This window comes from Pteronotus mesoamericanus, unplaced genomic scaffold (assembly GCF_021234165.1).
Source record: "Pteronotus mesoamericanus isolate MK-2021 breed Mesoamerican mustached bat unplaced genomic scaffold, CSHL_Meso_final contig_78, whole genome shotgun sequence".
NCBI lineage: Eukaryota > Metazoa > Chordata > Mammalia > Chiroptera > Mormoopidae > Pteronotus > Pteronotus mesoamericanus.
Genome location: NW_026555258.1, coordinates 17,733,207 through 17,750,393, shown reverse-complemented (window position 1 = coordinate 17,750,393; position 17,187 = coordinate 17,733,207). Strand labels below are relative to the sequence as shown.

Genomic DNA, 17,187 nt, shown 5'->3' with positions numbered 1-17,187 from the left:
TCTTCAAAAATGACTAACAAAAAGTATCTGCAATTCACTTCTTTTAATTTAAAAGTTAAATATTTTTTTTAGATCCTGATCAGGCCATTTAAGGAAATTGTTCTATTTTTTAAAAAATTAAATTAATAATCATGGTTATTATTCACTATTTTCAATTCTAAAACATTAATGTCTAAGTATTTGATCTAAAAAAATTTTAAATCAGGTTCAAAACGATATAGCAGTTTCACCTTCATTCAAGATTAGAGTTGAGCCCTGACTGGTGTGGCTCAATGGGTTGGCACTGTCCAACAAACAAAAGTCATTGGTTCAATTCCCTGTCAGGGCACACTCCTGGGTTGCCAGCCAGGTCCCCCATTAGGGGTGTGTGAGAGGCAACAGATTGATGGTTCTCTCCTTCTCTTTCTCTTTTCCCTTCCCTCTCTCTAAAAATAAACATTTTAAAAAATAGATGTAAGAGGGTTTTTCGATAGCAATCCCTCTTTTCATAGTAACTTGACAATAAATATTTATAATATATAAGACTAGGTTACTGTTTTTAAAAGGAAAGTCTACCTTGAATTGTGACAGAATTTGTAAATTAAAAGTTATTTGTGACAATAAAATGACAGCTCAATAAAACACTTAATTTTTTAAAAACTAAAAACTAACAGTATAACTTCAAATGTTTAGGCTGTCACACAGAAATGTACAGGGCAGCAAAAACAGATATACTTGAAACAGTATCTCAAAGACATAGTAGCCCCAACAGATTCCACAGATAACCTTTAAAATGCATGTTTCTTGTTAAATTATTCAACATAATGTAGAAACAGAATATAGAATACCATGTGATGCTCAAACCAACTCAATTCTATCTGGAGGTGAAGTGACATGGCACTCAGCCCTCCATGTCCCCAGAGGAACACTCTGGGGGCTAAGAAGTTGGCCTGAATCCCAACTCTCCACTTGCCATGTGGCCTTTGCAGGGTCAGGGAACATCTCTTGACCTCCACATGCCTCATCTATAAAATGGTAATGCCAGTCTCATACATTTGCTGCAATGATTAAATTAAAAGGCACATGTCAAAATGCTTAATAGAATGCTTGTATGGTAGAAACACACAATGAAGGAAGCTTTTAAAAAATTCAATTCTGATCATCACAAGGATACAAAGATCCTAAATATACATAACAGAGCTTACATAAATACTATACTGAGTTGAAAACTAACAGGCGTATGAACAGGAATTCCTTGTGTAGAACTACCTGTCATGTGTTAGAATTGCAACAATGTCTACAACCACTTCGCTGTCCTCTCAATCTTGTGTTATTTGATGTCTTTCTTTTCTCTGTATGCTTTAAAGTATTTAAGTCTACCACTAACTACTGAAGTCTTTATACATTGGTTTCATCCTTTATTCTATGCACATCAAGAAAGTGAGGAAGATTTATGTGTAATACTTTTTTATATTTAAATAACAAATCATATTGCTTTTGTAGCTACAATTTATCATTTTACACCTTAAGATGTGGGGAAAATGATGTCATTTAATGTGGAGAGGTAAGGCAGGTGTAAATACCCCTATTCAGTTCCCACTAATACAGTCTGGGTTTGAATGCCATTCCTATGCACTTGCAGGATGATTACACTTGGTTGTCTTATTGTTGTCCTGATAAATCAATTGACTTTCTCATTTTAAAAAGTGTCCTTTACAATAAACAAATCAATTATGTGTAATTGAGATTTTTCTAGCATACTATAAATAACTGTTACTGTTAGGACTGAACCAAAATGTGCAACAGCAGTGTTCTGTTTTGGGTTTTGTGTATGGTTTTTTTGAAATACAATTTTTCACACTTGCTTCTTAGTATGAATTTTGTTGTGCTTAATAATTCCAGAGCTGTTATTGAAGGCTTCCCATGTAAATTCATATAATTTCTAGCCTATATAAGTCCTATGATCTGCAATAAAATTTTGATCACTGAATTAAAGTTCTCTCATTCAATTGAAAGGGTTTCTGTTCAATATGAATTCTCTGATGAACTATGAGAGTAGATTTCTTGCTGAAAGCTCTTCTACATTCACTACATTCATAGGCTTTTTCTCCACTATGTATTCTATGATGTACAGTGAGGTGTGACTTCATGGTAAAAGCTTTTCCACACTCACTGCATTCATATGGTTTAGTTCCACTATGGATTCTCTGATGCACAATGAGTTGTGATTTTTGGGTAAAAGCTTTTCTGCATTCACTGCATGCATAGGGTTTCTCCCCAGTATGAATTCTCTGATGTACGACGAGCTGTGACTGCCAGACGAAGGCTTTACCACATTGATTGCATTCATATGGTTTCTCCCCAGTATGAACTCTCTGATGTACACTAAATGGTGACTTTTTGATGAAAGCTTTCCCATATTCACTGCATTCATAGGGTTTCTCCCCTGTGTGATTCCTCTGATGAATAGTGAGGCTTGACTTTTTGATGAAAGCTTTCCCACATTCACTGCATTCATAGGGTTTCTCCCCTGTGTGATTCCTCTGATGAATAATGAGGCTTGACTTTTGGATGAATGCTTTCCCACATTCACTACACTCATAGGGTTTCTCTCCTGTATGAGTTCTCTGATGTACAGTGAGATGTGACTTCTGAGAAAAGGCTTTTCCACATTCATTGCATTTGTATGGTCTCTCCCCAGTATGAATTCTTTGATGTACAATGAGTTCTGACTTTCCAGTGAAGGCTTTTCCACACCAAATACATTTATATTTCTCGATGATTAGAATTTTTGGTGGTGCAAAGTGGTGTGAACTGTGCATGAATGCCGTGATGTATTCATTTGCTGTGTTCGGATGAAATACTTTCCCCAGTGTATTACATTCAAGGTCTAGCTCCTTAGTCTCTGACTCACTATTAATGAATGTGCCTTGGTTCAGAAACTTGTCTTGGTTTTCCTGGTGATTTACATCACCTCTCAGTTTCCTGTCTTCAAAAATTGAGTATCCTATCATGTTATAACGTATCACTTCTTCAGAAATGATCTTCTGTGGAGTTAATTCTTTCATTTTGGGTCTAATTTCAAAGGCTGAAAAAAAAACCAAACGTAATGATGTTACTTAACCTTTGAACTTTGAAAAATATGAAACAAAAACACAAAAGTTCTTCATTTTAATGGGAACAGAAAATCTGATAATGACTATGGTCAGCTTCAAAATTTAAGAGTATGATCTTAAAACCCAAAGACAGAAGAACAAACAGACATTAAAAAAAGAAAAGAGTGGGAGGGAGAAGTGGAAAAAGAAGAGCTGATAAACTTAAGGGTCCACATCATGGTTCCACATGGGCCCCTACACTTCCACCCCACTCCCACTCTCCCACATGGCTCTGTGAAGAGCAAAGGCAGACCAGAAAGTAGCTTCAGGAAAGACACAGGAAGGGTGCCAGCAAACAGAACTGAGAGTAAGCTAAAGTGATCATCATAAAGACTAAACCCACACTATATATAAAAATACTGTATAAGTAAGCGGACAGAGTAGAGCACGCTGCAGAAAGGGGGTTTCACAGGACTATACCTGCATCTTAGTGTCAGATGACCTGAGAAGGGCATGGAATGGCCCTTCTTAAAAGGGACACTCCTGAGGTAGAAGAACAGGAGGCCTCAGAGGAAGAAAAAGGCAAAAAAGAAAGAAGACACACTATTGGGTGGCAGTGATTGGAAAGAAAAGAAAAAGGAGGAAATTCAGGGCCCTGGAAGTAAAAAGAGAACTACAAAACCAGTAAACTCAAAACTCCTCCCCAATCACAAAAAGGAAAAAAGGGAGTGAGGGATCCTGCTAAAATACCTGGACTTTGCTATATTAGTGGAAAAGAACTCCATTAAATTAGAATCTTGTATCATTATACGATAAAAATTAACAGAAGTAAAGTCCATAGAAAACTACAGAAAAATCAGGAAATGAATTTGTATAGAAATCAACAGAGGACACTGTCCTCTGAAAAAAACAAAAACAAACCAAAAAAATCTAGCCACGAGGCAGAAGAAAATTTTGTCTGAACTCCAAATAGAATTAAATACACTCAAACAAGCATGAGGACATGGAAAAACACCATGAAATAAAACTTAAGAAAAAATTAAATGGGAAAAAAGGGGAGAAATGAAAATGAAGTAAATAAACTCAGGAAAAAAGTGGAAGATGACATTATAAGATGCAGGCAGGAGGAATACACTCTAATGAAAATTTAATAAGGAACATTGAAAGAAGGCAGGAAAACAACGAAAATAATAAAAACAAAATAAAGAAGCAACTAAAAATGGTCATAGAGAAAGTAATGGGAAAGGAAGACAGGCAAAGAAGGAATAATATTTCCATTATTAAAGTGCGGCAAAAGCCCTGACCAGTGAGGCTCAGTTCCCTGGGCATCCCTCAAAGCAAAACGCTGCTGGTTCTATTCCAGGTCAGGGCTCACGCCTGGGTTGTGGATCCAGTCCCTGGCTTGGGTACATGTGAGAGGCAACCAATTGATGCTTCTCTCTCACATCAATTTTCTCTCCCTCTCTTCTTCTCTACCTTCCCCGTTCTCTAAAAATAAATAAAATGTTTTTTTAAAGTCCTGAAAAAACTTAAAAAACAAAAGATTGTAACTCCAGGACATTTCAGACTGAAATGAAGGTAAGACAAACCGAAGCGCTAAGAAAGAATATGAATATCATTCAATAACTTTGAAATATAGTATATCTAATGCCTCGATGGCCTGGATGTATAAAGAGAGGAGTATAAGTCCATTTGGGGAGAATGGGTGCTGAGGTTTCCAGCCAAAGGGAGGCTAATTAATTAAGAAATGTCCTAAATGACGTGGACATAAATGAGATCCAAAGTACTAGAAAGAGGGTTACCTCTCTACAGTCAAGCAAATAAATAAATAAATAAAAGGGTCGTATAGGTGTTTAATATGTATTAGTATCATTTAGGTATTCAACAATCCCACAGCCATCTATGGTCTTCAGCCATTTTTAAATATCTATGGCTTTAAAAAATGATTTTCTAAAAAATATTTCAAGGATAGACATCTCCTTAATTCAATACAAACCTTATATCCCTGCCTCCTCTATGCGATATTCTCACTTACCTGGATAGGTCCAACTTGAGATTTCTTCCTCCTCCATCCATGGTTCTCCTTGCTTCAATATTTTATCTGACTTCAGAGACTGATACACTGTTTATGGGAAATGACATAGGACTTGAGCATTAGTGGACAACCAACCATCCTAGAACTCCGGCCCATTACATCATGTACAAGAATGGCCGAAATTAAAAAAACTAACATCACCAAAGCTTGATAGAACTCTCATACATTCCTAGTAGGATATAAATTGGTATAACCTGTTTGGAAAACTATCTTTTTGTATCTACCAAAGATAACTATGCATAGGCCCTATGACCCAGAAATTCTATTCCTATATATATACCTAATAGAAGTGAAATCCTATTTCTACCAGAGAATATGCATAAGAATATTCATTAAAAAAAAACAAACAACAAAACACAAAGATCTTCCTAACAGTTTTATTCATAACAGCCCAAATCTAAAATAACTCAAACAACCATCAAAGGCAGCATGGATCAGCTGATGAATTACTGTCTAGTCATTAAATAAGATGTGATGCAATAAGAAAAAGGATCAAACTACTGCCACGTGCCAAAACATGGTTGAATTTTACAGATGTTATATTCAATGAAAGATGCCAGACAACAAAAACTTATATACTGTGTGATTAGACTTACATGAAGTTGAAGAATGAACAAAATTTACGGGACCAGAAGCCACAGGTCGCTGTCTCTAATGGAGGTAAATGGGAGACTGCTGGGACACTAGACATGTTCTAGAGCTTCATCTGGGTAGTGGCTAAGTAAGTGTGTACTTATGAAAAACTATATTAAGCTGTGTACTTACTATACCCATTATATTTCAATTTATAAAAGCTAAGAACTTGGGCCCAGGCCATTGTCTTTAGTCTCCAAGTAATGAGCAAGACTCAGTTCCCATTTTCATCCAAACTCACCAGAAAAGTAGAAGTATAGTATCGGGTACTCAAAATTAATATTCTTTTGACCTTTATGGCTTGAAATGAAACTCATTAAGCATTCGGAGACAAAACAGTTTTTAGTAAACAAGAAAGGAAAGGCAATCATTTGGGTGCTACGGTGGGTTTAATAAATGTCCATGAATTCTTTGACACTCTTTCATTCAAAATGGAGAGCTTAATTCTCCTCCCCTTGAGCACAGGCTGTACTTAGTAACTCACTTCTAATAAACACAATAAGGTAAAAGTGATAATGTATGATTTTGGGGACTTGGTCATAAAAAGCGCTATGACTTTGGCACTGCGACTTCCTCCTAGCGTCTCTCAGATCGGCCTAGCTGGGGGAAGCTTGCCATGTGGTGAGAACAAGCTCACACGGTAAGGAGCTGAGATCTCCTTCCATTCACTGAACAATAAGGAACTGATGGCTCCTATCAATAACCACATTAGTGAGTCATCCTGGAACTAGACCCTAGACTCCCAGTCAGGCTTTCAGATGCTGCAAGCCCTGCCGATATCTGACTACAGCCACATGAAAGCCCGCACACCAGAACCACCTAGCTCAGTCTTTCTAAGTTCCTGACCTACAGGAATTGTTTGTTTTAAGACACTAAATCTTGTAGTAGTTATTATGCAGCAATAGGTAATTAATACCAACCAGTACCTTCTGAGGAAAGATGTCCTTACCCACGGAAATAAAGTTGCTATAGGTCTCTAGCATCACATCCCTGTACAGGCTTCTTTGAGCAGAGCCCAGTTGCTGCCACTCCTCCTGAGTAAAGTCCACAGCCACATCCTTGAATGACACAAACCCCTGTAACAGGACATTCCTGTTCAATCTTAAGTGAAAAGTACTGAATAATGTATTTAAAAATGTGTGAGAAATAATTGCTGTTTTCATCATGCAGAGTTCAGCAGGATAAATTAAAGATATTACTATGGGGCTAATTTTTTTTAATCCTCACCCAAGGATATGTTTCTTGATTTTAGAGAGAGGGGAAGGGCAGGGGGTGGAGAGCAAATCATCGAACGGCTGCCTTCTGCATGCTCCCCGACCAGAGACCAAACTGGAAACCTCTGGGTGCGTGGTAAAACACTACAACCAGCCCAGCCACCCAGCCAGGGCGCTATGAGGCCAATTTTTTATTTTTTATTTTTATTTTTAGAAAGAGGGGAAGGGAGGGAGAAAGAGAGGGAAAGAAACATGAACGTGACAAACATTGATCAGTTGCCTCCCATAGGCACCTGACCAAGGAGTGAACCTATAACCCAAGCATGTGCACTGAGTGGGATTCAAACAGGCGACCTTTCACTTTGCAGCACAATGTCCGACCAACTGAGCCACACCGGTCGGGGGCCGAGGCCAATTTTAAGTTCCATTATGTGGATGAAGCAAAACTCCTATTATAAAAACTTCGCCATTGAGAATCATTCACTCTTTCCGTCAATAAGCATTTATTCAGCACCTATGTGACCAGCGCTATTTGGTTCTCGGAATACAAATATGAATAAAATACTGGAAGTTTACAGAATAGATGATGGAGGCAAACAAGTAAATATATAAATGCTATAAGGTGTTAAATGGGTTGTGCTAGAAATAGGAAAGAAAGGGTAATTCTATTTGGGGGTGCTGAGTTGGGCTCTGTAGAAGATGTAAACTTATGCAAAATAGTGAAAAGTGCACATGTAAAACTGTAAAAAATGTAACACAACTTGCCAGGATTCTAGGGTGAGGGAGCACGAAACAGATACAGGCAAATGAAGGCATCACATTAGCGACAGCCACGGAGAGGTGCGAAGTGCTGTGCTGAACAGAGGGCGTGCCGCAGTGCAGGCTCACAGACAAAAATACCCGAGTGATCTGAACATTTGATGAGAAATGGGACAGCAACGTTATTTTATAGGACCTCAACACAAAATATTTACTAATTATACTGTGGAAAAAAGTAACTCTGTGAGGGGACCAGAGGGGCCCGCCTGAGTCAGCGAGGAGACAGATAGGCGGTGCCTCCAGAAGGAGAGAGCAGGGCCTCCTGCCAGGGGCGGAGGACCTCAGGCTGGCCAGGGGCACATGAGACAGCCGCAGTGCCGGCTCACGGGGCAGGGGTAACTGAGGACCACCGGGACTACAGGGGACATAGCAAGGTGGTCCCTGTGGATGGAGCAGCTTGTTCTCAGGCAGGCCAGGAGCAAGTTCTCTGCCCTATCCCCCAACAATTCTACAAGTCTATGGTTGTCCCCCAAGGAAAAACCTAAAGCAAACAGATACTGAGCATATCTGTAAGACAACGTTTTCAATGTAAAAGAATTTAATACTTTATAATGCTTTAATAAAAAAAAAATGGAGATCTTATTTACAGAGGATAAGAAGTAGAAAAAAGCCATGGCTGGTGTGGCCCAGTGGGTTGAGCGCCCACCTGAGAACTTTAAGATCACTGGTTCAATTCCCAGTCAGGGCACATGCCTGGGTTGCAGGCCAGTCCCCCCATTGGGGGAGTGCAAGAGGCAACCTATCAATGTTTCTCTCCCACACAATGTTTCTCTCTCCCTCTCTCATCTCCTTTCCCCCCTCTAAAAATAAGTAAAATCTTAAGAAGAAGGAGAAGAAGTAGTAGAAGAGTGAAAAAGGGGGAGACTGCCAAATACTCCGTCCACAGTCGGAAGTCAGAAGGAACCGCATCGGCCCTGATTTTAAGGTTCAGAAATGTTTCTGAAAAACTTTAAGGCAACTGCTGGTGAAATTAAAAGCAGGACATGCACTTTCAAAGGCTCTGCAGCAGACAGAAGCTAAGGAACTCTAATTTCCAGGGCTAAGCAAAAGAGCGTAGAGAAGGAGAGCACTGGCGAGCGGCACCAGGCTAAGCATAGCGTAGACCACACAGCTACCAAACGGGCCACACAGGAGTGAAGGGCACAGCTGAACACACACCCCAAACCCGAAGAGCATGGCATCCGAAAGAAAAGACTAATAGGAAGAGAGAGAAGAGAAGAGGAAGCCAGCGTAGCTTTCTCTGGTTGAGAATTACATGTGACGTTGTGCCCCTCTTTGCTGATTTGAAGTGATACGAAATGTTTCACATGTTCCAGAGACCACCAGGAAAGCCACTGAGAAAGAAGCATGAGGAGTCTCTACCCCATGAGTCTCTGCATCAAACAGACTGAGTCGTGATTGTCCCCCACAGAAAAGGGTCGTGTAAAGGACCAGGGAAGCCAATGGAGTTTCCAGGGCTCAAAAAGGCCAATGGACATCACAGAAAGAGGCAGGAGGGGCGCAGCTGGCCCGGCCCAGCTGACGTGAGGACAGTAAGGCAAGCGACTCATTTTTAGTACATTTCCCCAAAAGTGTTACAAATAAAAGTTCTACTTACTGCTCTTAAAAAAAAATTGTAAAAAAGTAAAAATAAAAAAATTTGAAATGTAAAAAATGAATAGTATGTTCCCAGTAAGATGTGGAAGGGGGAGAAAGATCATTACAGATGGAGGGAGGGGTGAGTAAAAAGGCCTGGAGACATGAAAAAGAACGTGGAAAACTCGAGGAACTACGAGTACTTCGGTATAATGCTCTCAAACATCAATTACTCATATAGTGCCTTCACAATTTTTAGAATATCTGCATATCACCTGTACTATTACTGACTTAATAGTTTTAACCCAACTCAACTTTTTTTACTTAAATAAATGTATTTTGAAAGGAAACCACTAAAGAGAAATGAAAATACCAACAAAAATCTACAAAGCAAGTATATACTGGTGAAATGTGATGTATGAGTTTGCTTTAAAATACTCTAGAGAACAAATAAAGGAAGATGTGAAACCTGTAAAATATGAATAATTGTTGAAAATATATGAGGAGGTTTGTTATACTGTTCTCTAAATTTTTATGTTTGATTTTTTCCATGAAGAATACTTTTAAAAATTAAATAGAAACTGTTTTAAAGTTTAAATTAAAATAAAAACAATAAAATGTAAGCGTATTTGCCCTGGCTGCTGTGGTTCAGTGGGTTGAATGCTGGCCTGTGAACTGAAAGGTCACTGGTTCAATTCCCAGTCAGGGCACATGCCTGGGTTGCAGGCCTGATCTCCGGTCGGGGACATGTGAGAGGCAACTGATTGATGTTTCTCTCCCTCTTTCTAAAACATAAATAAAATCTTTTTTTAAAAAAGTAAGCAATATTTAATCTAATCAATTTATTTTTTGAAATGTGTACATAGAGATAATGAGATGAAATAATTTATGATCAGTTAGTAATAAAGTGCTACTGAGTTCACTATTGCTTACTTTTCAAACAATGGTTAAGTTCTACATCAGTAACAAAATTCTATTTTTAAGCTTGATGTTAATCAAATGCAACCAAGATATATCTGAAAGACAGTGTCTAAGGTAAGGAGAGAAGGAATCAGCTAAGAGTTCTTCCTTTTTGGTTTAAGGAACTGGCATCACACTGAAGTCCAGAAGACCAAGGCAGGTTTCGATAGAGGGGAAAGGTGGAATTAAGAATTCTATTTGTCCAACAGTAAAGGACAAACAATCTATTAAAATCAAGCAAGTGACTTGAACAGATATTTCTCTAAAGATGATATGCAAATACACAGCAAGCACATGAAAAGATGCTCTACCTTATTAGTCATTAGGGAAATGCAAATCAACATCATAATGACATACCTCTCTACATCTAATAGGATAGTTATAATCAAAAAAATGGAAAATATAAGTTTTAGTGAGAATGTAGAGAAATTGGAACTCTCATACATTACTAGTGGCAATGTAAAATAGTGCAGCTGCTGTGAAAAACACTTTGGCAGTTCCTCCAAGGGTTAAATATGGAATTACCATATGACCCAGCAATTCCACTCCCCAATATATACCCAAAAGATCTGAAAAACAGATGCTCACATACTTGTATGCCAATGGTCACGGCCAAAAGATAGAAACAATTCAAGTGTCCATCATCAAACAAATGTATAAACAAAATGTGGTATGTCCACATGATGGAACATTATTTAGCCACAAAAAGGAATGGAATTCTGATACATGTTATAACATGGATAAACCTTGAACACTTGCTGGGTAAAATAAGTGAGACACAGAAGAACAAATACTATACAATTTTATCTAAATAAGCAAATTCATAGAGTCAGAAATTGGTTCTGAGATTACCAGGGGTTGTGAGTGGAAGAAAAGGAGTTATTGCTCAATGGGTACAGAATTTCAATTTGGGGTGATAAAAGAGTTTTGGGAAGAGATAGTGGTGATGGACACACAAATGGTAAATACAATCAATACCACTTAAAAATAGTTAAAATGGCAAATTTTGTTATATATAGTTCACCACACAAAAATTCTAGTTGCCCAAGTTAAGTTCAAGGTATCTATTATAGGAGATATGCAAGTAGCAACAGGTAGGCAACTGGACCTCAGCGGGACCACAGGCGCTCAGAACAAAAACCAAGAAGCATGGACTTCAAGCTGAGAAAAGAGGGAATGTAAGAAGTGGGCAGAGCCCGGACCCTTGTGGCTCAGTTGGCTGGGCACCATTCTGGGAAGGGAAATGTTGCCCGTTCAATTCCCAGTCAGGCACATGCCTGCACTGCAGGTCTGTCCCCAGCTGGGACACGTATGAGAGGAACTGATAGATGTTTCTCTCTCACATCGATGTTTCTCTCCCTCTCTCTCCCTCCCTTACTCTCTCTCTAAAAATAAATAAATAAAATCTTTAAAAAGAATTGGGGAGAGGGATGTAATAGACACTGAAAAAAATGGAGGAACAATGGACAAGAGGTCTGAACGGAAGTGAAGATTTGCCAGAATCAAGGTACTAAAGTAAATGAGCTAGAAACATAGAAATAATGGCTAGAAAATGAAATGCTTGGAGTTAGTAGTTATTGGTAATTATAAATCTAATCTATAACTGTGGGAGTTGGTGGCTGCGATGGAGTGGAGGAAAATACTCTCTGGAATGAGGAGTTACACTGGTACCACTCATACCAATAGTACTGTGATACTGTGATTTATAATTAGAATATATTTAGTTTCCATCCTGGTTTTTGGCAGAGAGCTCCTAAAACCCTGGAATTTCCTGATGAAAGAAATAAAGGTGTCTTTTGTTATGCTAATAAAGTGACTTTTGGGAAACACCTAAGGATGGGGGCTGGTTGCTAGTGAACAGAGGACTGGAACTTCCGGTCACACTCCCTGATTTCCAGGGAGGGGAGTAGGGCTAGAGGGTGAGTCAATCCCCAAGGGCCAATGACTTAATCAGCCACGCCTATGTAATGAAGCCTCCACAAAGACCCAACAGAAGGGGCATTCAGAGAGCTCCGCCGCCCGAGCCAGAGTGCGTCCACGCACTCTCTGCCCGGCCCCAAACGCCACGAGACAGGCCTCCTTTGTTCCAGACCTCACTACGTGCATTCTTCACCTACCCGCTGAATTGTGTCTTTTAATAGCCTTTGTAATAAACTGCTAATCTGGCCAGTAAACTGGGTTCCTGAGTCCTGTGAACAGCTCTAGTAAACTAATCAAACCAAACAAGGGGACTGTGAGAACAACTGATTTAGAGCCAGTCAGAAGCACAGGTAACAACCCGGACTTGCAATTGGCATCTGAAGTGTGAGGGGAGAAGGACTGAGCCCTTCACCTGCAGGATCGGATGCTACCTCCAGGTACATAGTGTCAAAGTTGAGCTGAACTGTAGAACATCCAGCTGGTGAAGAATTGCTTGGTGGTTGGGGGGGAAGAATGCATTGCAGTTGTGTGCAGTGTTACAGGGACCCAAACTTTATAACCCAGTAGTCCCCAAACTTTTTAAATTGGAGACTGTAATATTGTAATATAATAAAGAATATATATTTTGGTCTTTATCCCTGGCTCCTGGGCAGAGTTCCTAAAACTTTATAATTTCCTGAGTAGCAAAGGGGTTAGGAGCATCTTTTTTTCTGATATTTGGTCTTTGACTCTGGTTCCTGACACACAGCTCCAAAAATCCTGGGAATTTCATGGGTTTTAGGAGTGCCTTTTGTTCTAATGAGGCAACTCTTGGTGAGATATTTTTCAGTTAAAAATAAAAAAGCATGCACATCAAGAATCTATGCCTTTTAAAAAACATAAATTATATATAAGCACTTCAATACTAAGATATTATGGTCATTAAAAATATATATAAGTAGAAGTTCTTGTCTTTTCACCCCAACCCTCCAGTGGATCATCTTCCCCCACTAAGGAATGTATGCTCCCCACTGTGAAGATTTCTATACTGAAGCTCTATGCTACATAGTGGGTATAACCAATGGAACATTATAGATAAAAATTAAATAATGTACACTTTCAAATAAAAACATTTAAAGCTGTATGGCAATCACAACCACTAAGATACTGGCCATTAGTATTTAGCTGAATGATACCAACAGATATGAGCAAATTTACTTGATCTCCACTATCCACCAAGTATGCTCACTTTGTACACACTTGGAGACTCTTAACCTATTGCATTTTATTTTTTTATCTTCACCCAAGGACATTTTTTCATTGCTTTTAGAGAGAAAGGAAGGAAGACAGGAAGGGGGAGAAATATCGATGGGAGAAAGAAGCATTGACTGGTTGCCTCCCATAAGCTCATGAACCGGAAATCGCATGAACCAAACCACGGACCAAACCCTCAACCTAGGTTTGTGCCCTGACCGGGAATTAAACATACAACCCTTCTGTTAAGGGACAGCACTCCCACCAACTGAGCCACACTAGCCAGGACTGAACCTATTGTCTTTTACAGAAAAGAGAAATACTGATTACTTTATTTATTGGTCAAAAAAGGCAAATTAAAATTGATACTATTATTACCTTTAATGACATAAATCCCCTGGACCAATTTCACAAAATCCCAGGGCTGAGAAATGCTGATCCAAAAATTACACATTTTACTCATGGATCAAGGCAGGCTGTTTAACAGCTGTGTACTTGGACCTCATGATTTTACTGCCTAGAAATTGAATTCTACCTTGTTATTATGCCCTATACTTATTATGAAAAATAGTTTAAGAAACATCTATGGAGAAACCTATTATGGAATTTATCATGGATGCGTAAGTGTTAGGGACATTGTCTGTTACATCGTATGTATGCAAATCCATCAAGAAAATAACTTCAAACCTAAATACCAAAAAACAAAATCTTTATTTCCCTCAAGAAATTAGCACATTTAATATATAATTAGTACATTTAATGCAGATATGCTAAATTTTAATTACCTACCAAAGATTCTATAGCTTTTATGACTATATTCTAAGTTTCCTTGGTCTAGATATTTTCTGATCTCTATTTACATTTTTCATTAAACTGAATTAATTTCTAAAAACTGTCTCAAATACAGTGGAAAATAAAACAGGGTATAAATAACATACTTACCTGAGACTTAGTCATTTTCTGTTGCTCTTCAGGCGGATATCTGTAAAGACAGATCTGGGATGAGCAGGGAAGGGATGAAAAGAAGGGAGCCTTCAAAGCTTGGGAATCTGGGCCTGCCCTGGGATTCTCAGAAGCAGGAGCCTAGAAATTCCTAGGATCAACCACACAAAAGACTACCCTTTGAAGACTGTCTCTTTCAAAGGTTCCTTTCGGAGAGATCACTGTGATAATATAAACCTATTAACTTACAGTTCTGAGATCAAGGCATGATATGTTTTTCTTCTGAGGATGTGAATGTATTCCATTACGTTTAAATCTTTTCTCCCCTCGCCATATTTGACAAACCCACAGCTAACATACTCAACTGTGGAAAACTGAAAGTTTTTCCTCTAAGATCAAGAACAATATAAGGATGCCCACTCTGACCACTTTTAATCAATACAGTCCTGGAAGTCCTAGCTACAGTAATTAGACCAGAAAAAGAAGTAAAAGACATCCAAATTGGAAAGAAGTAAAACTGTCATTGAATTGAGATGGCCTGTAAAAACTCCATGAAAAACTATTAGAAGTAATAAATTAATTCAATAAAGTGACAGGATACAAAATTAATATGCAAAAAATAAGTTGCATTTCTATATACTAATAAGAAGCTATCAGAAAGAAAAATTAATCCCATTTACAGTTGTATCAAAAAGAATAAAATATCTAACAATAATGTAACCAAGCAAGTGGAAGACCTGTACTGTGAAAATCATAAGGCATTTAAGAAAAAAATTGAAGCTGACACAAATCAATGAAAAGATATACCACACTCAGGGGTTGAAAGAATATTAATATTTCCACTCTAGCCAAAGCAATTTACAGATTCAATGAAATCCCCATCAAGATACCAATGGCATTTTTCATAGAACTAGAACAAAAAATCCTAAAATGTGTATGAAACCACAAAAGACCCCAAACAGCCAAAGAAATTTTGAGAAAAAACAAAGCTGGAGGTACTATGTTCCCTAATTTCGAACTATATTACAAAGGTAAACACTCAAAACAGTACAGTACTGTCACAAAAACAGACACAGAGATCAATGAAATAGAATAGAGGGCCCAGAAATAAATAAATTCAATTAATCTATGACAAAGGAGGCAAGAATATACAATGGGTTATAGACCATCTCTTCAGTAAAAGGTATTGAGAAAATTGAACAGCTACTTTCAAAAGAATGAAACTGGGCAACTCTTATACCATGCACGAAAATAAACTCAAAATGCGCTGAAGACTTGAATGTAAGACCTGAAACCATAAAACTCCTAAGAGAAAACATAAGCAGTAAGCTCTTTGCTTTTCTATGCTTTTGGACCAGTCTCCTCAGTCATGGGTTACAAAAGCAGAAGTAAACAAATGGAATTACATCAAAAGAAATAGCTTTTGCACAGAGAAGGAAGCCATACACAAAATAAACAGGCAACCTACTGAATGGGAAAAGATATTTGCAAATCGTATATCCAATAAGGGGTTAATATCCAAAAAATATTAAGAACTTAGACGACTTATCAAAAAAAAATTTTTTTTTTAATGTTACAGAACGAAAGTGTTCGGCTGCCCTTCGCCTCCAGTAGGCAAATTCTAGTGGCAGAGACTCTAGTGTAGATTTTTTTTATTCAAATGATGCATGATCCGGGAGAACGGCCGACTCTTTACTCAAAGCCTATCCTCTCCGCGTGAAGAAACCCCAGCCATTCTCAGCCAGACAAACCCAAAGGCACTGCCCAGTTTCTTCTCCCATTTAAAGTACTCTCATTTGGGGACCGCGGACAGCCGCTGAGCCGTCATCCTGGAGCTCAGCTTGCTCCCGGACGCCACTGTCTGGCTTCAGGGTCCCTGCTGGAAGCCGAGTATGGGGCCAGCGCTACCACTGGCAATGTGGCTTCCAGGGACAGAAATTACCCCAAAGGAACTAACCAATATGGTCCTCACTTGGGTAAGAGAGTATTCCTTCCTTCCCCTGGATTTATATTAGTTTCGGGTGTGGGCGGACCAGGTGCTTTCAGAATGCCCAATTAACTTCCCAAATTTCCCGGTGTTCTGGAAGGTCCGCCCCCCGACCAATCCTGTCTTTTCCCCAGGCTAGATTGACAGGGTTCTTCACTCCAAGCACCTCCCCCAGCCACCATTCTGACCTCTTTGTGGGAATGTGCCTGCCTTCCCCTGAGGTCCCACTCCTAACCGGGTACCAGAAAGGGGTAGGAGAGTTTTCCCCCGGCATCCAATAACTTGCTAGGCTTGCCCCTGCTCAGTGCAATACTTCCTCTTGTCGCCGCCTTTGCTCGGGCGGAGGAGTCTGTCGCCAGGAGCAGGACATCTCCGCCCCCAGGGAATGGGAGAGGCAGGAGCTTGGTAATGGGCACCGCATCCTGGCCCACTACCAGCAGCACCACTAAACCCCAAACTCCGCAGGGCGGCAGCTACTATCTTGTGTGCATCGCCCTTCAATTACTTACCACAACAGGACAGGAAATTACGGACCGCCACAAACGCTCTATCGCTGATCATACATGAACCCCTTACTCCCAATACCGCAGCCAGTGACTGAAACCTCCTTTGCTGAAATCGGACACACTTCTCAACTTCCCGCCTCTTTTCTAGTGGGCCCTCAGCTGAGGACTGCAACCTGACACTTCAGGGGCCCTGGAACTCTCCCAGTTACCACGAAATTGGCGCAGCCCC

General features: G+C 39.3%; 1 protein-coding gene across 1 annotated transcript in view; it reads right to left on the bottom strand.

Annotated features, from left to right (window-relative positions):
* Positions 1 to 17,187, bottom strand: part of ZNF883 (zinc finger protein 883) — a 29,333-nt gene extending 12,146 nt beyond the window's left edge. The window contains 5 exon segments of the mRNA XM_054584738.1: positions 2,010 to 3,067; positions 5,110 to 5,196; positions 6,752 to 6,878; positions 14,466 to 14,505; positions 16,962 to 17,187. Coding sequence (XP_054440713.1) covers positions 2,010 to 3,067; positions 5,110 to 5,196; positions 6,752 to 6,878; positions 14,466 to 14,480 — 1,287 coding nt within the window. The 5' untranslated portion in view covers positions 14,481 to 14,505; positions 16,962 to 17,187.